The sequence below is a fragment of the Polyodon spathula genome, chromosome 12 (assembly GCF_017654505.1).
Source record: "Polyodon spathula isolate WHYD16114869_AA chromosome 12, ASM1765450v1, whole genome shotgun sequence".
Classification (NCBI taxonomy): Eukaryota; Metazoa; Chordata; class Actinopteri; order Acipenseriformes; family Polyodontidae; genus Polyodon; species Polyodon spathula.
The window spans coordinates 4,217,278-4,240,054 of record NC_054545.1 but is presented as its reverse complement, the minus strand read 5'-3'; the positions used below and the strand labels follow the sequence as shown (position 1 = coordinate 4,240,054).

The 22,777-nt window shown below is 36.0% G+C and overlaps 1 protein-coding gene across 1 annotated transcript; it reads left to right on the top strand.

The window, feature by feature from the left end:
• The first annotated feature begins 66 nt into the window (after window positions 1–66).
• On the top strand, window positions 67–21,374 carry slc38a6 (solute carrier family 38 member 6). The gene is made up of 16 exons (XM_041265573.1): window positions 67–362; window positions 3,434–3,564; window positions 4,937–5,010; window positions 7,133–7,185; window positions 7,571–7,610; window positions 10,688–10,766; window positions 13,621–13,706; window positions 15,050–15,108; window positions 15,307–15,372; window positions 16,168–16,218; window positions 16,456–16,535; window positions 17,296–17,396; window positions 17,691–17,815; window positions 18,860–19,004; window positions 19,249–19,343; window positions 19,872–21,374. The coding sequence occupies exons 1-16, from the start codon at window positions 273–275 to the stop codon at window positions 19,953–19,955; spliced, it is 1,359 nt and encodes a 452-aa protein (XP_041121507.1). The 5' UTR covers window positions 67–272; the 3' UTR covers window positions 19,956–21,374.
• Window positions 21,375–22,777: the final 1,403 nt, after the last annotated feature.

Here is a 22,777-nt window from a genome sequence, read left to right as displayed (position 1 = left end):
TTTGGAAACATCATCTACATGCGACTGGCCAAGCCTATGTACGTCAACTTTGGACATGGTCACATGCAGCGGCAGCATTTGAGCTGACTGAGCGAAACAAATAAATAAGAAAGTGCTGGCTGGGCTAGGGTTATGCAGGAGTACTGTAGATAGTAGTAGTTTAGCCGTATAAGGCTTCCCATATTACTTAGACTCAACGTACTAGGGAGCTGGTATTTGAAATGTGTATTTTCTGTGTAATTTTGTAATTTGTATTTGTAAACTACAGGACAATGAATGACTCCGAGGGTAACAGTGCGCTGCTAGACAGTAGTAATATTCAGGGGCATGACGTTACCGAATCGGCGCCTCTGCTCGAGAATGTAAGTTTATAATTATTAATTGACAGTTGAATTATTTAACGCCTTTAGCATCAACTCATCTGATCTTGGGACCATGGATGTTAATTGTTTAAAAGCTGTTATTTATGTAGTAATTTGTAGTCCCAATTCCTTTAGCATTACGACAATAACACTTTTTTTTTTTTTTTAGCCTGACCAGTTTTGCCCAGGAGTTTTATGCTTTCATTTTGTATGACACTGCAATTAACCTTATCCAGATTAGCTATAATCTCAGACTAATGTAGACGATACCAGACGGTAAGGAAGACCAGTGAAGTGGTAATTGGGATCTGTGAAACCAAGCAGTTTTCGAAAGTATTTTTTAGCATGCATTACATTGTAATTTAACCTTAACTGTGGGGTTGGTCCCCTTTGTCATGTGACTTGTTTGTGACTCGTCGGTAAAGTGGGAAGGTGCTTCAAAACTGGGTACTTTGCAGTTTTCTTCCTTTCTGAAAGACTCTCTTACAGAAAAATAAAAATAAACAGATGTTTAATGTGACATTTATTAAATCCAAGCTTAAACGAAAGCTCAGTAAATTAGTCACATTGTTTTGTTTGTTAGGTTTTGGACACTGGGTAGTTGGGGTTTGCCTCTCCTTTGAAATTTTTACCTATGACCTTTACCCCCTAGTGATAGAATGGTTGGCAAACACAAAGTGCATTTGAGATTATGTCTTCATACTGGTATTTGTTACACAGCTGTAATCCTGGATTCCCAGTGAAACTGTGTAATGGTCCAGAAAAACAAAAAACAAAAAAACAAATAAAAATCCTGTCACTGCTACATTGTTATTACTACCGGCTCTTTTCTTGATAGAGGCTGTGTATACAGCCATAGTCTTTTGACCAAGTTTCGCAATGGTCTAAAAAAAAAAAAAACAACATATTGTCACAAATTGTGTATTGAACCTCAGTCCAAATCTTTAGGAACCATTTAAGATCCAGACTTCATATTTGTACATTAAAATTAGCAGGAACATTATTTTGATCTTGCGGTATCAATGACAGAGATTACTCTCTTTGAGGTGTTGTCTTTAAAATTGGTACACAGCTACAGTATGTCTGTCACTAAAAATATTTATGGCTGCATTTGTTTTAATGTGCACCCATGGTCTAGTTTTCATTTGGTCCAAACCAAGGCAGTGGCAAAGTCTGCAAAAAAGTATGTTCTCACTCTACTGACACCTCTGACATGCCCTTCCTGAAGGAAATTAAATTAATGCCATGAACATGACGCAGACAGTTTCTGAAGTTAAACTTCACCAAATGCATTTTAGTGTAATGAGTTGTACAGTTGTGTGACATTATTTTCCTCAACTTGAGCAGTACAATTATACTTATTAGGGCAATTTCGTGTGTTTTTCATGTACATAAAATGAAAAACAAAATCATAAAAGATGCTCAAAGAAGAGTATAAAATCCATTGTTAAGAATGATCTGTTGAAATAAATAACTAAACAGTACCTAGCTAAAGAAAATAATAATTCCAAAGGTAAGCTGTTCATCAAAAGGGCTGCAGGATGTGCTAAGTATATTATCAATTTTGTGTAGCAAATCACAAATGGTGCATGCAAATGCAGTTAAAAATCCTATTTTTATGGTTGCTGAACAGTTCAGCAAATTGGAGTTGTGCCAGCCTCTGAAGAGCTGTAAAATCTTTGCAGAAGGAAATTCTATAGCTTTTAGCAAGAACATTACTCCTCTGTTCCAGGTAATCTTATTTCCTGGAAGATGCAGTTATATTCAGGTTTAGTAACACCTTAGCCCTTTATTCTGAAATTGATTCTTCGAGAGGATTTCGGTTTGGAATACAATAAAAGGATGCGCATTAAAACATGATATGAAAAACAAGTGTTAAATTCCTCCTGAACATCTTTGGAGCACAGAACTCCAAAAGATACAATGATAGGAGCCTGAGAAATCCTTAAATATTATTGGAAATGAAACAACATGTTGTCATAAACCAAACCAAGGAAAGGATATTACAAGTAACCACAAATCACACACTGCTTATAAGGTATCATATTGCCATCTGTTATTTTTTCAAAATCGATGTTTAAATCTGCAATATGAGTGCTGTTATGAATGTACAGCTTCTGACCTTTACCTTCTTAACTCATCAAACTGTTGTGCCACTTTCTGGTGTTGCATTCCAGTGCTGTATTTTTAGATTAAGCTTAATAATGTACATCCTTTTTCCCTTATTGACCTTTTGAACAGATTAGCAGTTTCAAGAGGGGTTCATTATGAAATAAAGTATCGGATGACTTTTTTTAATCAAACATAAACGTACAGTTAAACCTGTGTACAACGTGAATGTGTCCTCTTTAGACAGATGGTCTTTATATTTAACAAAAACATAATCGTACTTCCGCGCCCAGGCAAGATGGCACCTTCTGATAGACGGTGTTGATATTTAGTGAGGTATTAAGAAAAGCTTCACTGCATAATCCATATGAAAATTGATATTGTCCTCTCATTAAAATTGGCTCTTGGGGGGTTTAAACAGAGAGGCATTAGAGTTTGCTTGCCACTTTTTAATTAAGAAAATGAGAAAATATGCTTTACTTACAATAGACCTGTAAAATGCTTCAATTGATTTTTGCAAACTCCATAAAAGCACAACTCGGGGTCAAGCTCAAGTATTTTAGTTTTTTTTCTTGGCATAGGATCACCTGGGATAAATGAGGCCATTTTCACATACTTATCATTTATCACATACTTATCATTCTGCTGCTTTTTTCATCCACATTAAATGGATGTGAACCAAAAAGTCTTATATAGATTTGCAAATTAAGAAGCTATATCTATCTATATCTATCTATCTATCTATCTATCTATATATATATATATATATATATATATATATATATATATATATATTATATATATATATATATATATATATATATATCAAAACGTATACGCCTCATATTTTACCCTGAACAATTCAAGCAAATAACCCCAGCTTTTCAAGTTAGTTGATGCCTTTTATTTTGTGGTCCTGGTTTTTAAATAGCTGTGTAATACCAAGTCCTTCTTTTTTGCAGAGAAACCCGACACAGGGATCCTCAGGGGCCTCCTTTGGCTCCTCTGTGTTTAATTTGATGAATGCCATCATGGGTAGTGGAATCCTGGGGTTAGCGTATGCCATGGCCAGCACTGGGATCATAGGATTTTGGTGAGGGAGAAAGAGAGATTTTTTTTAATGCATTTGACACATAGTTGTTTAAACTGTAAAATTGTTTAGTAATGACAGGAAATTAAACTTTTGACTGAAGGCTTTGTTCAGTTTGTTTTTCAAGTACAGTACACATTTCTTTTGTCGACTTTTCTATCCTGTATATTCGAGTGAAGTCCTTCTAAGGCCAGTAATCGCTTGTTGGGCATGGTGATTCTGACTGCTATAATTGTTAAATCTGACTACTTTAGCCTTAACCAAGTTTACACTGACTGACAGCAGATCTGGTGTAGTCATTTAAGAAGATTTCCATGTATAGTATTTAGACTTATTTTCCACCACTCAGAATCTTCCCAAATTAAATCATCATAAGCTGTCTTAAAGTAACTCATGAAGTATTTGTTTTATGATCAAACTGAGACTCCTATAGTCACTACAAACAGTAAAGTACAAATGTAACATTTTTTAAAAAAATCCCATTCTTTGTGAAACGTTATCCCTCTGGAAATTAGATGCAGCAATTTAGCAATCAGCATTTTATTATTTCACTTTCTTTTATGCTTAGTGTCCCTAAATCTGTGACAACTCCAGCTACTGCATTTCAGTCATGCTACAGAGTAGCTCTGGGGTCTCAAGTGAAATGGGTCTGCTGATCTAGACTCCATTCCTCGTTGGCTGTAATTCTTCACAAACCCCCTGTGCTGTTATGCACAATTGGCAGCTCCTGTTCAGATTGAAAAAAAAAAAAATGCTGCAGTCGATAACATTTCCAGACATGAACCAACCAACTCATGTGTCATTTAGCAGATCACTGTGACTGTTGTGGCAGGCCAGTTTAACTTGTTATCATGTCAAATTTATAAAACTATTGCAATGAAAGCCTGTCTGTAGCCATGTTATGGTCCACCAAAAAGAAATAAAAAACACACTCAAGAATTCCGAGCATTGTAATGGAATCACACTGTTGCTTTTGAGCTGAACAAAAAGGGTACATGATATGCCAAAAGAATATCGAGAGAATTGTGCCTGTTGTTCATGAAAAGCTTTCAGTATGGACTCAGTTAATTTTCTTGATACATTAAGTGTTCATTCTTAGTCTTGCAGAATTTGAATAGAAAGTAAATAAAGTTGAAGGGTCATATGACATCAGCTAGATTTAAAACAAAAAAAAAGACCCAAGGCAGAGCATATCTGCAGTCTTTTCCAAACCGGGTCTGCAAATTGCTTTATGTTTTTTGTATTGTGATCCCTATTACAGGGCAGAAAGAAAAGTTAACAGGCTAAATTCTTACTCTAAGTAAACCCCATTATGTCATCTGACTTTGGACTTGAAAAAAGGATGGATAATTTTAATGTTATCTTTTTTTTGCAGTGTCTTGCTTACAATAGTTGCCAGTCTTGCATCATATTCCATACATCTACTTCTGAAAATGTGTGACCAAACTGGTAAGTGCTACAAATAAATTGCATATACTATAAAATGAAACTACTGTATAGATTACAAGAGCACAAAATAAAATAAATAGGAAAAGGAAAAAAAAACAACAACCTGCAGTTAAAGATGTGAAAAACCTTTACACAGTTATAAGTGCATGGAAATGCCTTCCAGGTGAAATTGTAGCATTTAAAACAACAATTAGATTTCTGATCGAATGAACAAACTCCTCTTGTTCTCAGACTGTTCTTATGTTTGTTTGTTTGTTTTTTTTTTTTTTTTTAAATAACAACAAGTGCTAGTATGATTAAATGACCCTGTATAGGACAAGGATTAGGATCTTGTAAATTAAATGAAAGAGGTTTGGGTAAACCGCAGTGGGTATCAGATCTGTGTATCTACGGTATAAAGCTTCTTCGTTCTTGTTTTCTTACTCAAAATAGAAACAGCAAAGCATCCAGTGTGACAGGTTATTGGAAAGGCTGGAACCTGAGCTAATGCCATGTAACTGTATATTACAGCACTTAAACAAAGTATTCATTTTGAATGAAAAGTAAACATATTTTTAGAATCACTTTCACAAAGTGCTTTAAGAAAAAAAAAGATAATAACGATGAAATATTGGTTATTTAAAACGGGCATGTGGGTTGTGTTTAAAAAGAACCATTTCCTCTATAAAATGTTGGAATAAAAATACAATTTCAGTCCTTTTAAGTTGGCATTTTAACTAAAGGTTGTTTTCTATTATCTGGTGTTTGCTTAGGCAGCAGAAAATTTAGCAGTTTTCCCCTAGTGACAGTGATCTAAATGTTTGTACTTTGTTCATGATGCTAAATGAAAGCTCACTGTTGCTATGAGTTTCTGTTAGTCCTATTATACTGTAGTAGGCACTTAGATTTAGGTGAACGAATAACTATTCTGAACGTTGGCTTTGACAAGAGGTTTATTTGAATAAAAAAAATACAAAACATCTGTACTTGTCTCTAAATATAGTATTCGTTTTTTATTATACTAATAATACTGCAGTGGAATGGAGTCCTTCCAATATTTTCTTTAACATGATTTCTTATTGTTTGGCACAAAATAAGATACATTTTTGCAGCCTTATCTGTGTGTGTGTGTGTGTGTGTGTCTATATATATATATATATATATATATATATATATATATATATATATATATATATATATATATATATATATATATTATATATATATATATATATAAAAAATGCATTATTAGTTTAGCATTAGTCATATGTTCTGTGTTTGACAAAATAACATTTCAGTTTAAGGTGCTTAATCGTTAATAATAATATGAAAATGAAAAGCAAAACATTTAGTTGGCAGAAAATAAAATGTGTTGCTCTAAAACAGAAGTAAATAATGCTTCTTTCAATTACTAATTAGTAATGGTTTTGACTACATTTTTCAGAGACCCTCATTATTTCTTAAATAAGACTTGAACCGTTTGCACATGGTCTTTGTTTGCTTTTCAAAACCTAGCATTGCATATGTTTTTTTAACAGTTTTTTTTGATGTAATTATTCGAAAAAAGTCAGTGTGTCTGGATAGAAAAGCTGTAGTTTTAATAAAAGCAACCTGTGCAGATTGTTTAAAATAAATATGGGTATGCTTTCTTTTTTTTTTTATAATGTTGATGTTGGACTGTACGTTTTTGGTTCAAATACAAACTGCATATTGGTTTTGGATTGGGTGCTTGTGGGGAATGAACGGATGCCAATGTCTCTGCATGGGAAAGGTAGTATATAGACAGGAAGACGGGCTCATTGCCAGCCCCCAGCCCACGGGGATCTGCCAATGTCACCTTAAACTGTCCTGAAGTGAACCCCAGTCTCCATACATCAGGCTAGGTGTGCGTGTTAAATCAAATAGTGTAACATCTTTTAAGTCTGCCAATTGAACTTGTTCTGACCTCTAAATGGTGATCACTTGGCTTTAGATTGTGACATTTGTGATGCACAGGCATAAGGAGTACTAATCTCTGGTTTAAAGGTACCTTAAGTCTTAGATGGACAGTTTTTTGTCTGGATAAACCTTGTATATAGACTAGTAGCACAGTTAAAAACAGCAATCTTTAATTACGCATAATCTTTTTTTTTAATTTCTGCAGCCATTACATCTTATGAAGATCTCGGTCTCTATGCCTTCCAGAAACCAGGCAAGGTAAATGTCATCCACCGTTAATTAATTAGCTATTTTGCATTTGTCCTTCCAGTTTAATTATGGCCTTGAAGAGAAATGTAGCCACAGATAGTTAACCCAGAAAACATAGCAGAAAAAGTGAAAAGGGTAAAACGGCAGATGCTTCTCTCATAGCAGGTGATTGCTGTTCACAGAACACTAATGAACTGTATTGCTTCACTAAGTACAGCATCATCCTTCATATATCAGGAATATGAAATGTCGAATGTCAAAAATGAAATAAAAACCATTGAAAAAACCCATCGATGCATGTATTACGAGGACAAGGTGGTATTTTACTTATTGAATCAAGGTCCGTTCCCATATTGCAGGAAAACTGATAGTGGTTATTATTCATTTTTTGTAGGTTTTGGTTGCAAGCACAATACTAATTCAGAATATTGGAGGTGAGTTACTCTGTACATTTCTAAATTAAAGAGTAGATTGTTCTAGGTATTCTATTTTACCATTTTAAATTATTGTACCATTTTTTATTATAATCTGTAGCGTCCTATGCATTGAACATGAACTCAAACTGATGGCCGGCTGCATAAAACACCTTGCATAGTAAGCTGAAGCATGACACTTAAGGATACATTTATCTAAGGTGATAACTTAAATGGGTTAAGTTGCTTTCTGCAGCACCCTTAAACATAACTTAACATGTTTTATGCACTGCCCACGGAAAATGTTACTGCTGCATTTGTAACAACACATGTTTGTCTGATTACTGTTTCTGATATATTTCAGAATGACCTGAGTTGCAATGGCTCAATATAACCTCTAAAAATTACAAATTTGCAAATTTTCACAACCTCACAATTAATTCTAAAATCACAGACTCTTAAGGAGCCCCACGAGAGGGTAGTGCCCTCACATTGCCAAAACATCAAAGCCACATACAGTTCATGTAACTGCCGATAAAGTAAAACTGCTGGTTACATTGCTTCCTAACAGAGATCAGATCACCATCTATCTGTTGGAAGAAAACATTTTAATCATACAAAAGATTTCTGCTAAACCCCACTGTTTAAAAATGCAGTGTGTTTATCGCGTTTGTATTACTGAACAGAATGTGACTGGTGCTGCTAGTACTGTTCACAGGCAATGCTGTCACGCACAACATCACCCCAGTAAGCCTCTGTAACCAGATATCAGAAAGGCATCCTGAAAAAGGTCACAGAGGTTGAACGTTTCAATAAATACATTTGCTGTGCACCCGTCGCTTCGCTCAGCTCTGCTGTTTTTTGAGAGTTGGATGAAAGACAAGCTGCCTGGAGAAGTTCTTTGTCCTTTATCAGGGTTTTGATCACTTAGTTCTCTGCACTGAAACACATGAAAAGGAGAAGATGAGGTCCCCTACGGTGATAAAAGTTTTGCAGAGATAACAACCCTTTTATTGCTTAAAATGTGTCTTTTCAGCTGGGATTTAATTAGGAAGTGTTGTGTAAATACTTATTTGCTTCGATGAAAATTGGTAAGCCCATCAACTTTAATTACAGTGTTGCCTATAGAATAAATCAGCCATGTTGACAGTAGGCTTGTGTGATGCCCTGCAAACAGGGTTTTTTTTTTTTTTTTTGAAAGAGTGGAAACACTTGGCTTGAAGAACAAACACAGTACTTCCTCCTGTGGTGCATTTGCTTGTCTAGGGATGGACAATTAATCCTATAAGAGCTTGTATAGACCCTAAAGGTGTTGAGAAGCAAGTTTCCGTTCTTCAGTGAGATACACATTATTAGGTTAACATGAAGATATATAGACAGATAGATAGAGAGAGAATGATTACGGGGCTCAGACATAGATCACATTTATCACCTTAAGATTTTGCATATATGTATGTATTTGTAACTCATGTATTTCTTTATTTCTCCTTTCATGCAATTATTGGCATGCCATAAAACAGTAAGTAGAAGTTGCTGTGTTTGTGTTTGCATTATCGTTAGTAAAGAAATGCATGGCAGTGTCTTCGGAGCATCAACCTGTATTTATAGCCAGATAATACAAACTGAGGATTTTAAATGTGGTTATAACTACATTTTAATATAACCAGCTTTCAGATTCAATGTCTGTATTAACATAGACTTGTCCATTTATTTAAGAATAATGAACTTAAAATAGTTTAAGAACCATATATTTACTGATAGTTATATTTGGCAAACATTAATGTATAAAATTAGATACTTTTCATGTATTGTTTTTTTTAATAACTTGACGAACAAATTATTTTGATGTTTGTGCAATTCCTGTAACAGTAACAGTTTTATAACGGGAAGTATTGTGTGTACCGTAGTCAATTATAAATGTATAATAAAATTGCTGTGGTATAATTGTTGTGGGTTGCAGTTAATAGTTTCTGCCTTGGATAAAATCACAGATCGGATTACGAGCACACCCATCCCCATATAATATATTTCTTTTTTAAAACCCCAATTTTACCCAAGGAATTGCATGCTGATAGATGCGTTGTTATTGCCACTGTTACATCCTAAACCATTGATTTGGGAAGCTTAGAAAAAAAGCATGCAGCCTATGGTTTGAGTGGAGTAGAGAAGACATCAGCGCTAAATAATACTAATAACAAATATAGCTATTATGTCTAGCAAAAATGTTGGCATGCTCTCCAAACTGAATGCCTTACTAACACAAGGTCAGCATAGATACATTTTGATTAATGTGAAGACAGAAAAAAATTATTTTTTTAAAATAAAAGGGCACATTGTTGCAAATTTCTGTTTTACTTTTCTAATTTTCAGAATATAAACAGAATACTACACATATTATATACTACTTCTTTATGACGAAGTTCAGGAGTGAATTAGAAGAATTTTCTAATGAAAACAATTACAGACGCAGGGATTTCAGTGACCAGTAAATGAAGTCTGCAGGCCTCAACTGCAATGATCCAGGGCACAACGCAGCTGTGCAGTTCCACTTCGGGAAACCCTGGGACTTTAAATACAAAGCAGTGAATATTTCCTCATTTACTGACCTGGCAAATGGTTTTAATTTAGCCATGCTGTAGGTAAAAGTCATTTACATTAGTCTATTTTTCTTGTCAGTATTGGCAACAGTCCTCATTTTTTACTTTCGAAGGCTTAGTCATGTATTGTGAATGCCTTATATCTAGTCTTTCTTTCTTTCTTTCAATCTTTTTCTTTTTTTGTTTGTTCTTTCTTTCATGCATAATTCAGAGGATTTTAATGACAAGCTAGAGGAGATCAGATTACGGAGGTGGGGGGAAAATTTTTTCTGGTTGCCATAGCAAGAAATACCTGGATTAGGACTGTGTTTTGCAGCTCAAATTGGAAGCATTACTAACGGGTTTGAAGTAATCAACAAATGTATGCAATTCAATAAATCAAGCACACAGTCGTTTTTAAATTTGCTGATCGACTTGAGTAAAGGTCAACAATAGTTTGAAATTACGTTAAACTAAAGAAATAGAACAATTATTTAATTTTGGTCTACTTCTTATCCACAGCCATGTCTTCGTACCTGTTTATCATCAAGTCCGAACTGCCTACAGCTATTGCTGGGTTCCTTAGTGGTGACCAAAGCGGGTATGTAATTAATTCAATTGTCTGTCCACTGGCCATTTAACCCCTATAATGCCAGACTTAAATTGTACAGCAGATGCCCAATGTAGATATCACCCTACAAAAATTGATCTTGTTGTAATACTGTCTTCACACTACTGCCCAGTAGTAACAATTGAGGAATTTATGTTTTAATTTTCAAGAGTTTGACTTGGTTGCTAACGAAGCGACTGTGGAACATGTGAAAAAAACAATAATGCCCCAGCCGTAACTAACTGAGTTCTGAGAAAGTTAAAATAGTTAAGTTTTTTTTTTTTTTTTTTTAAAGTCAATTTGTAACATATGTACCTATAGGAATGTATGTTTTTGAAATGACTGAAATAAAATGTAATGTTCAAAAAATTTTCTGTTCAGTGTTCTGAACTAGTACTTGATTTCAGCTGTGATTTCAGCCGTGTGTGGCTCTACTGCTGGGCATTAAACTCCTGGAGGACGGTACATTTTCAAGATATTTTAAATACATTTTTTCTATTATTTTAGTTTTCTATTATATTTAGTCTTCTATGCACCGCCTTACTGGTCATGTACATTATTTTAAACTTATAAACACTAATAAGTATGAACCCCGGTGCTATCTGCAGGACATAATCTTGCAGCACTTGGGAACATTTTTGTGGGTTGCTGATGAAGGTAGGGGCAGGGAGGTCAACACCCCCAAGGCACTGTAACCTACTGCTGACAGCATAGGACTAAGCCAGTAGCCCCTAGAGGATTGAATCCAAGCATAGCCACATCATCACTGTTTGACCTTGAGTAGAGTGCATTGTACAACCATCGTCTATGGGCAGAAACACGGCAGGCTAACCTTAGCATTACATTTGGACAGCGAACAGCAATTAATGTGTCAGTGACTGAGAACTACAAAATGACATGAGAAAGCTTACATCAGCAGATCTTAATATCTGCTCTTAAACAGACATTCCACTGTATTTTTGTGTCTTTAGTGATGTTTTTTTTTTTTAGTTTAATGTTTTAAGACAGCCCTTAATAAGACATACCTCAGTAATGTTTGGGGCACATTAAACCTTAAAAAAACAAACTATTGACTCTTTTCTGAAGCAGATGACAGGAAAACTTATTGTATTTGTCATATTTGGCAGTCTTCTGTATAATTATGTGTACGCAACACAGTGTAATTGCTTTTTTGTTTCACATAAAAAACAGAACTGAACTTTAACTTCTTTGCAGTGCTAGTGTGTTTTACTGCCATGGAGTCTAAGCTTGCCAGATGCTAATATGTTGACCCCGTGTGTCAGAAAGTTTAAAAGTGATGTCCCATTTCTTTAAGGCAGTCGGGATAAAGCTGTTTACCTTGTGTCGGTTGTGTGATGTGGTAGACGTTTTCACATTGCAATAGCACCTTTGTGAGATGGGCCCAAGCTTATAGTCAGATATCCTGAAGCCTTTAACTTCATCTTCTAGTTCACCTTGAGTGATATGAACTGGAGTTAGACATATGGCTTGCCTTTGGCTACGTGACCACTACCTGTAGAAACAAGGGTTGCTATTTATCTTCTGCATGGGATCAGGGATTTAAAACAAAACAAAACAAAAATTAGAAGAAAAAGAAAATCAGTTGGGACACAGATGGTGGAAAAGTGTGCTGAAAGCCTTGCTGTTTGACAAGGCTTTTGGTTGCTATACCCAGATCTGTTTCTCATTGCAGTGGTAATGCTTACTGATTGAGTTGAGAAGCCGAGCGTCTTATAAATAGACTATAAATAAATAATCTAATAAGTAGAATTTATTTCATAGACATACTCAACACTTTGCGCAGCAAGAAGTTGCTGCTCTAGAGTAAAAAAAAAAAAACAACAATATAACTATAGGAAGAATATCAATATTTTGGTAACTGATTTTTATGTGTTTGCAGTTTGCCCAGACTTTCTTAAGCTAGACCATGCCATGGGAAGCACTGGCTTTTAGTTAATAGAGTAACACAGAAGCTGCGAGGCTGCCAAGCTGGAGTCACTTTGTTTCATGATGTTGTTACAGCAGGTTTAGCATCTGAGTGGGTGACGCACAGATACACATAAACAACAAGCGAGATTTAATTTTACCACCAGCCATGCCGGCGGAGCGGAACCAAGCGTGCCTTCTGCGTGTGCCGTAACGTCAGTCTTCCCTCTAGGAATACATTGTCGGACCGTTCCTCAATAAGGAAAATATTATCTGGCATTCTAGACATTTGACAGGAGGCTGTAAGGTTGGCAAAATTAAGCTGTGCACATGTGAATTACATAATTGTTATGGTTTGTGAGTAAGCTATAATGTATAACACATGATGGGCTGTCTCACTGCATTTAGGAAAGAAATGAAGACACATTTTGAAACAGTCTGCTTTCACTTAAGAGCTTGGAGCATGAACATCTGAATTCCATAGCATTTGTCACACAGCTAAAGATTTTTATACCTATTATACGGTACCAGCCACAGCATGTACTGTACAGGGGTGATATTAAAAGAGCAGACGTGGTTCAGTTTAGAACAATATATTATTTAAGGATTAGGTTACAGCTATTCAGAAGAAAGCTGTTTGCTATGCAGATGTGCCAGGCATTGTTTTACCACTTTGCAGAAGGAATGAATAAAAGGCAACTGGGGTGAAAAAAAAGCTACATAGATGAGGTTTAAGATACTGCTTCCAAAAACTGATAAGCACTGTTAAGTACTATCTTACAGTTCCTCGAGTAGATTGTACCAGCTAACTGACGAAGCGTACCTTTTAAACACATACAAAAAGATAAAAAAAATGTATGTACAGATTTAAAGAAAAGAGAATAACTATTCCTTGTTGTACATTACTTTCTTATTGCAGAGACCCTTGGTATCTTGATGGAAGGACTATTCTCATTATCACAGCTGTCTGCATTGTTCTTCCTCTTGCACTTCTTCCTAAAATAGGTAAGCCAAAGTCATTAAAAATAATATTTGCATTTGGAATGAGGCTGTGGGTATAGTGTAGAGCCTGACATTAGAAGTCTGCTCTAGGGGTTCATTTTGACGCCTATTCTTCCGAAGTGCAGGAGATATATGTTTATAGAGCACAGATCTCTTTCCTGATTCACATTATTTGATCCTTCCTATCATTACAACATTCAGTGACACAAAGTGCTGTCTAAAAATCCCATTAATTTATCTCTTCTGTGACCTATGAAAACCCGCCATGGTAACATAAGAATCTTCATCTTGTATAGCATTAGTATATAACAATATGTCTCTGTTTAACAATTAGCTATGTTCCTACTTGTCAATGTAATTATAGTATATGATTAATCAATGTAGATTAATCAAACTGAAGATTTTTGTGGATCTGTATTTTGCCTGTGGGGCTGTACTTTTCATAGAATTCTCTACCTATCAGTCTAAAATAATTAACTTGTAAGATGTAATGGAGTCTAAACTTGCCTAATATTTAGCATGTCAGTGCAGGTGTTGATTAATTTGAATCTCTGCATCTTAATACTGTTTTTACTATTGGGTTTTGGGTGTTTCTGTTGGCAGTAAACTCGAGCTAGATAATGAGCAATTAACTGCTCTCTGTTTGTCTTTATAAATGGGTTGCAGATTTTTTAAGGGCTTTTATTTCCTTCGAGAAGCAGTTCCTATTGGCAATCTAATCATGTGAACTTGCATCATTAATGCGAGTTAGTTTGTTTCTGTTCTCTTTTGCACAAGTGCCTATCAAGCAAGACTTTGCCTTGTGAAATAGCCCCAGCGGTTAGTAGCCTATCCTTTTTCAGAGGCTCACTAGAATGTACTGGGTGTTTGCTTGAATGAAAACCTTAACTAACATTAGTTAATGAGGTGTACATTGGCTATGTTTACAACTTTTGGCACCAAGAGTATAACGTTCTTTTTCTAGAATTGATGTCATCGTACTGTCGTCATACTTTTCTAGATTTTGGAAATGTGTTCCAAGTGTGGAACTTCTAGAGGGGATGGCCAGTTCCAATTTGGTAATATTGATATTGGTCCATGGGACGAACTGCTTTCAAATCAAGGAATGGAAATAATACACTTCCTTTCTCATGCAAGTCTTGTGTTTAGAAATGTTTATCACTCTGATATCCAAAATATTAGCATAGCCCCTCCTTAATTATCGTAAAATGGCACCCAGTGGCACTGAGAAGTTTGCTGTAAACCCATGTCCTAATAAACAAGTAGCGCTACAATCAGAACGCTCTACTTCTATTTTTGTTATAAACATAGCTATTGTTTGATTTGTATTTCTTTTTTATCTGCAGGTTTTCTTGGTTACACAAGTGGCATGTCTTTCCTGTTTATGGTGTACTTTGTTATTGTAGTAAGTAAACTATCCCGTTACAACAGTTTTCTATTGTGAGCTAAAAATGTAAACAATTCCTTGTCTTGATTTGGGTCTGCTTTGCAAACACTAAAGTAACTAACCATTGGTGCTAATTTACTGAAAGACGTTTATATGTTTAAGTTTGTGTTCTGTTTTTTTTTTTTTTTACACACCAGTTGTTTTCTTAATTTGCAGATCATTATTAAGAAGTGGTCTGTTCCTTGCCCTCTTCCACAAAATGTTACAGTAAGCTACTCGCAGGTAAACAAAACAACTATTTTCTAGTGTAAAATGTGTCCTGCCTCAATGCCTGCTCCCTGGACTTCAAAGAACTTGCTGTTCTTTTCAGACTGTAGTTGCTTCGTGAGCATGGAAGGCTAAAGATGTCCTAGCCCTGAATTGTCTTGAAGAAAGCGTGCCACCAAACCCATTCAGGATCTATTAAAGTGAGCGTGCACAGAGAGGGAAGGATTCTGAATTAGTTAGACCTCAGTCGCTTACCATTTTTATCAGCGATTTCCCTTTCTGGCTCAGTTAAAGGGCTTTGTTTACCTATGTACAGAATGTGCTTGTATTTAGACTGGACGTCTCTTTGAGAATGTATACATCCAAAGGGGACCAGAGCCTGTAGGGGTGGGGGTTGTAGCCAGGGGACTGGGGTTAGAAGCCCTGTACTGAGGGTCATTAATGTCTGGGAGTAGAGTTTGGATTAAGTGTTCTGCTTCAAAGACACTCTTAACTGCACAGTGCCACCACTCACCATTACACGATATCTGTAGAGGGAGTATGTCCGTGTAATCCTCAGACAGGAATTGACCTATGACTTTCTGTGTCGGGGGGGGGGGATATGTATGCTGCCCACTTAGCCCCCAAGAAATGTATTTTGTGATTGCTTCAAGATTGCTTGATCCTGTCTGTAACCCTCTCCTGGGTATATTACTCAAATCAATCAGACATGAACTAACAGTATGAAAGCTGAATGAGTGTGTGTCTATATATATATTGCTACTTTGAAGATTGAGTTTTAAAAAAAATATATGTTTTTCTTTTTTTCAGTTTTCAAATTCCAGCGAATGTGTTCCAAAACTCTTTGCCATTTCCAGTAAGGTAAGGGACAACAATGTTTGCAACTATTTCAGTTCTAACCTACAGTGGGTACTGTAGCAGTACATCAGATTGAAATATTTGCACTCTACTGCTATTTAAACAGTACAAAACCACGATTAGATTGCATCCAGTTCTCAAAACACGGCCAACTTTTCAATGCAACAGTATCCTATTAGGAATCTGGAAGACCTACTGTGCAGTAGTTTATTTGTTAATTTTTCTTGTCCACTGTTTCAGAGTGCATACGCCATACCTACAATGGCTTTTTCTTTTTTGTGCCACACCTCAGTTCTGCCCATCTACTGTGAGCTTCGAAGGTAAGTCTTTTGAATGGCATATAACATAACAGATGCAATGATTAGCTAGTTTAATAGATTTCTGTCATTAATCCCTGTCAGAACAAGACTGTGACCTCTGCTGTAGGTGTAAAGCGATCTGTACAAGCACAGGGGCAGTGATGTGAGAGAGGCCCCTGCACTCTATCCTTGCCTCAATAATGCATGTGCCTGTCTTGTTTTGCACTGCAGTAAATGTTCGATGTATCAGTTGCGTCATGCCCAAGGGGCCAGGCCTCCTTGCATTTTTTGCCCAAGCATTGTGTTACAAGCATGCTTTCATATTCATGGGGCTTTTTTTTCTGTAAGACCAAGTGTTTGCATTTCACACAAAAACACTGTAAACAATATGTATGGCTGTGCTTAACATAATCCTGGAATAACAGTTAACACCATTAAAATGTGTATTTCAACGCACTAGCTCTGTACTACTCAAGATTGCAATGAGGTGGCAAATGCTGTGTATATATTTTCCACCAATTTTTTTCTGAATTTTTCATGTCGCTCAGAAAAGATGCATTAATTTTTTTGTCTAAATATATATCATTTTTTTTATTTTTTATTTGTACAGTACGGAAGGCACTTGATTATTTTAGAAGACGAGAACCAAACAATTAAGTATTATGATCCAAGATCCCAATTCAAGCTGTTTATTCTTAGTTTTTGTAACAATTTCTCCTTTCGAAATATAAGAATCCATTAAATGCTGCCCCTTTGAGTGACCTTACCATTTGTGTTGTAGGCCTTCAAAGAGCAGAATGCAGAAAGTAGCTAACACAGGAATCGCCTTCAGCTTTCTAATATACCTGGTGTCAGCTATCTTTGGATATCTCACCTTTTTTGGTAAGAATGGATTATGAAAATTAAGCCTGTTTTTCCTTATGTTTTGTGCACAGTATTTGTGAAAAAAAATGTAATACTGGCATCAAATGCATTTACAACCCCAACAATAAGAAAGTGTATTCATTTTAAGAAGATCTCATGTCAAAAACTTAGAAATATGAGCAATTAAAGAGTCCTTATTAAGGTTTTGTCACAGTAGAAAACACAAAACAATACTGAAAGAAACCACAATGACTTGCATAGTTTCTTCCTGTTAAATCTGAAATGTGATTGTTTGTTTGTTTGTTGCATCAGACGAGGTCGATTCTGAACTTCTCCAAGGTTACAGCCAGTACCTGCTACACGATGTTGTTATTATGACTGTCAGAATCAGCATTCTATTGGCAGTGCTATTGACTGTTCCTCTCATACACTTCCCAGTAAGTGCCGCCAAAATTCTTTCTATTCTAGTATTGCGGTTGTCTTAACATGATGGAAAGCATGTACAGCTCACAGCATTTTGCAGACTTTAATTTTCCCTCCTCGTTGTTTGACAGATTTATAGAGGGCTTGTTTCTGAAAAACCACAATTTTAATTGTGTTCCTGGAATCCCTAGAAAGCCAGAGGGGTCACACTGCTCTGAAGAAGGAATGGTTGATTAGTGGTGGTTCTGGTTAAAACATTTCAGAGAAAGAGGATGCTATTGGAAGTGGCATCTTTGTGCAGATGGAAACATTTGCATGCAAAACAGGCTTTAGCTGCGTATTTTCTAGGTGACCCACCTTCCCAGCCTTTGTTTTACACACACTCCCAAAACAAGGCTGTAATTACAATAATCATACACATGGGTGTTCAGTTTTCTGCTTAGCACTGGGGCCTTCCCAGATATTGAGGTATTTAACAAGTTAAGAAAATTGACTTTGCAGTGGCATCCAGGTTAAAAAACAAACCTCTCTGGGACATTGGGTGAATTTTAAAGGGCTCTTTCTCTCTCTCTAGCCCTCTCTGATACTGAGCATCTTGTTACTTTGAATCGTGCAGAAGCAAAGCAGTGGGTTTCTATGATGTTTACAAAGTAAAATAGGTGCATTCTTTAGTGTCTGGTTGGATGTTTTATTAAACAATTCAGAACAAGGTTGAAACCATAATCTGGAGTGGAATCCCCTTCTTTGCCCACCCCTGCCCGAGAGCCACACTGAAACATTTTAGAAAATGTGTGACTGAAACATTCCTTATCTTCACACTGGAGCGCTGTTTAATCATTTGTTCTGTAATCTATCACCTTTTTCTGATCCAAGCTCTTAACCTAAGCTGTCTTTCTGAGGATTTCAGAGTCACAATGCTTGTTGTGGTCCTGCAAAGAACAACACAAAACACACAAGGTTATATACTGATGAGTAGTTAAATAAGCACTGTGGAGAAGGCTTGTGTTAAAATGTGGGTCTGTTTAAGCGTTTTATTCTGTTCCGTTACTACCTTGCAGGCAAGGAAGGCTTTCATCATGCTGTGTTTCCCTGGCCGTCCATTTTCCTGGCTCATCCACGTTGCGGTCACCGCTGGCCTTGTTACGACCATTGTTTTGCTTGCCATATATGTGCCAGACATTAGGAATGTATTTGGAATAGTTGGTGAGTATCATTTATTAAACAAATCAAATTAACATCTAGGATTTTCTCTCAATATTTTCCTACTTTATTCACGATACGCACACTGTCCTGCATTTATTCTATGATGTACTGTAAGTCTGTAGTGAAGGATTTTGTTATTATTCATACACACAATGTTTTTGTTTGTACTATTGTTACTTATTTGAACATGGAAACCGTCCTACCATATTTCTGAATGCTGTACTTTCCATCCGTGTCTTTCTAGGTGCTACTACCTCAACTTGCTTGCTGTTTGTGTTCCCTGGGCTATTCTACCTCAAAATTAGCAGCGAGAGATTCAGATCATTGCAGAAGCTATCGGTAAGTAGAGTATTGAACACTTGAACACTCTGAATTGGAAGATTACAGGTATTTACTGGTTCATCTGTTTCCCATAGAACCATGATCACAATGCAGTACTTCATAAGTGCTCAGCTGTGTAACCTCTTAGAGTGTTGGTTAATTGCACAGATAAGGGCCACACAGACCTCACTTCAGACCTGCATTCTGTTACTTTTTCTCTACAGCAGAACACGAGTGAATATAGACAGCACAAGTGCTGCAGTTTGCTAATCTGGTGCTGATACACAGAGGCATTTAACATCCTGTTTGCAGTTAGATGGAGAAGTAGCAGTACACTTTCCGCAGCACAAGATTACAGGCCTCAGTCAGTAACAGTACTCATTTTGATGCATGTCTGCTGTCATTTTGAAGTCTGCTTTAACAAGGAATGGATCGACTTGAGCAGTTTAAAGCAGCTAAGGACATGTGTTTCTGATTTGCCGATTCCCTCTCTTCTGTATGGCTAATTGTTTTTGGTTTTTTTTTTTACTTTTACTGTCTCCACAGGCTCTGGCTCTCCTGGTATTCGGTGTGTGTGTCGGTGTGCTCAGTTTGTCTCTAATCATTTCAGACTGGGCTGAGAGTCGGTAGCATTGCTGATGCATTATATACACAGACAACAGACGAACAACTTTAAACATCTTAAACACACCATTGAAACAATATGCAAAAGACTCTTCAAAATCGGCTGCATACGTTTATCCGAAAGTGTAATGATTATATTTGAGTGCTGGGATGAAAATAGGCTTTTCATTCATTTTTAAAATTTGTACTTATTTTAAACCATAGAAAAAAGGAAGGTGGTAATATACAGTCACTGTCTTCTTTGTATGATACAGTATCTAATGGCATTCTAATTTAATATTCACTTAAAAAAAAATTATTTGAATAACAATATGGTTATTTTTGTTACATTTCAGAGAATGTTTATTCCAGGATTGTTATATTTGTTTAAATCATGGACACTAGAAATCCGTGATGATCTCAGATTCTATAAATTGTGTGATCAGTATATACACTCTATATCCATTCATTCCTACTGTCTCGACAGTTTAACACAAATTCATATAGGTGTATATTTTGCCTTGTTCTTTCGGACGAGGGCTGGCACAGTTGTCATTACAACTCCAACCAGTACTTTAAATTTATAACAGACAATATAAAGTGCAATTGCTTTTAAGTAGCACGCACATTGACCACATATACTGTAAACCCCCTTTTATAAGTGTGCCAGTCATTTACAGCTATTTTCACTAAATCCATTTAATAATCTCTTAACTTTTACATGCTTTGCTGGCAATGTACGGTCTAACTACACCTGTACTACACAACAGTTTGGTTATGCGGTTTAAATAATAGAATGCATATTCTCAGGGATTATTATAAAAGGAGACAACACAAGTATGTAATGCTGTTACATGTTCTAAGAATATGTTCTTCCTGTGCAGTTCCGAAAACATCCTGTATGTAAATCTAAACTCTAGGTGCTTTTAGAAGACATCTGTAGTTCTGCCTCATTGCAATGAGGGCTGGCTCAATTAGAAGGGTAACATTGAGACTATTCACAAGGCATACAAACAGGCAATGTGTTTGGGTGCTGGACTAGAACATAGTTTGAGCAGTCTCGAGGACTGTGGTAAACATCAAGAGATTTGGATTCATAAGTAATCTAATATATTAATAGAGGGAGATTTGTTTTATTGAATTAAAGGGATTATATTATAAATAGGATTTAATATTATTTTTAACACCATCCCTCCTTTTATTTTTAAGCGTGAGACATACAACCGGTCATCTATAAATACTTTCATTCATAGGTGCTTAAATTCATACATGCAGGATAAAGGCATTGTTAGAATAAAAAGTTTATATGTGCAGTTTCTTGCTTTCCATTTGGAAGTATTGTACTGCTTTTCTGCAGCCTAGGCCATTTACTTGTTTGGTTAGGAAAAATCTGCAGATGTTCATCATGGGGTCTATTCAATTAATCTAATAGCGTTTACATATTTTAAAAGACACAAATCCCTAACTGTACACCACTCGCACAGTTTGACCATTTGATTTCTTAACCTTGTTGCACAAACAGCCTTATTACTGAACAACAGCAGTATCTAGACCAGTGGTACTCAACTCTGGCCCTTGAAAGACAATCCAGCCCAGGTTTTTACTCCAAGCAGGTTCTAATGTAGTTAATTGAAGCTGTTAAGATGCAATTAACTAATTTAAGAGCAGGACAGGAATTAATCTTGAGCTAGAGTTGAGTACAACGGATCTAGACCACTTGAAAAGACACTGCTGAGTGAATTAGGCATTCCAAAGCCTTGGTAATAGATCCTCTTTTTAAATTGAATATACTTCAGTTTAAAAAAACAAAACAAAAAAAACCCTTTATCAAATATGTTTATTTTTTCAAGTCGATCACATTTGATATCAGTGTTCCAGTTTTGTAGTTTTTCTAAGGATAAACTGCAGTAAAGAGGTAGTTTTGTTGCTGGAACTGTATTCTGCACATTTTGTGTTGTGGTGGCATTGTTTGTTTGCCAAACCGGTTACATAAAGGAACAAACACAAGAGCAGGAGTGGCTTTTATCTGTTTAGGAGAGCGATGCCAAAGCATTATTGTTGACATATATATTTTTTAAATTTGTTCTTATGTTTCTTATAATTGTAACACTTGTACCTTGTTACGGTATATTGATTATGGTGCTGTAAAAAAAAAAAAAAAAAAAAATTAAAAGTTTATTTAAATAAATGTTTAAACAATTGTATAAATGTTTTAAATCAGCTATTGTGTTTTATTTTGGCAGAAATGAACATGAAATGTGCATATTGTGATTGTAAATGTTTCCCATGTATAGTAATGTATTATTACTTCCCTTTGATTCTGATATGATTTTGTATAGAGTGTAGATGCCCTATTTGTCTCTTGAAGGAAAAGATCAGTGCAAACTTTGAATAATTTGCTTATGACACTATTATTATTATTGGTTATAGTTCAATCACCTAGAAGGGGTGGGTTGGTCATTAAGTCATTAGAAGAAGCTAGCGCTGAAGAGGTTAACAGTTGTTTTATAATATTTCATTTGTATTTGCTATACATCTTCTGTTGCATGAATGCTTCCTCTGGCTGTGCTTTACCAGCAGCAGCTGCTGCATACTTGGCTTTCAGAGAGACAGGGCCCTGACTGTGCCTGGCATCCCTCTGCCGTCACACTCTGGACTCAATCGCGTCTTTTTGAGCATTCAGGGACAGGACCGCAGCCAGGAGACGCCAAGCCGCCCTCTGCACCTGGTTTAAATTTAAAGCTTATTTTTACATGATGTCACAGTGTTATTGTCAGCACTCTAAAGGTCAAGTCTGCTTTTATTATGGGAAGGCCAGTTTAATGCTTTTGGAATGTTTCCAAACGTCA

Bases quoted from the DNA above. Each gene is read 5' to 3' on its own strand.
- slc38a6 (XM_041265573.1), top strand. From the start codon at position 273: ATGAATGACTCCGAGGGTAACAGTGCGCTGCTAGACAGTAGTAATATT. The intron at 363-3,433 runs GTAAGTTTATAA...TCTTTTTTGCAG, and splicing joins CGGCGCCTCTGCTCGAGAAT to AGAAACCCGACACAGGGATC. The intron at 15,373-16,167 runs GTAAACAAAACA...TCTTTTTTTCAG, and splicing joins TTACAGTAAGCTACTCGCAG to TTTTCAAATTCCAGCGAATG.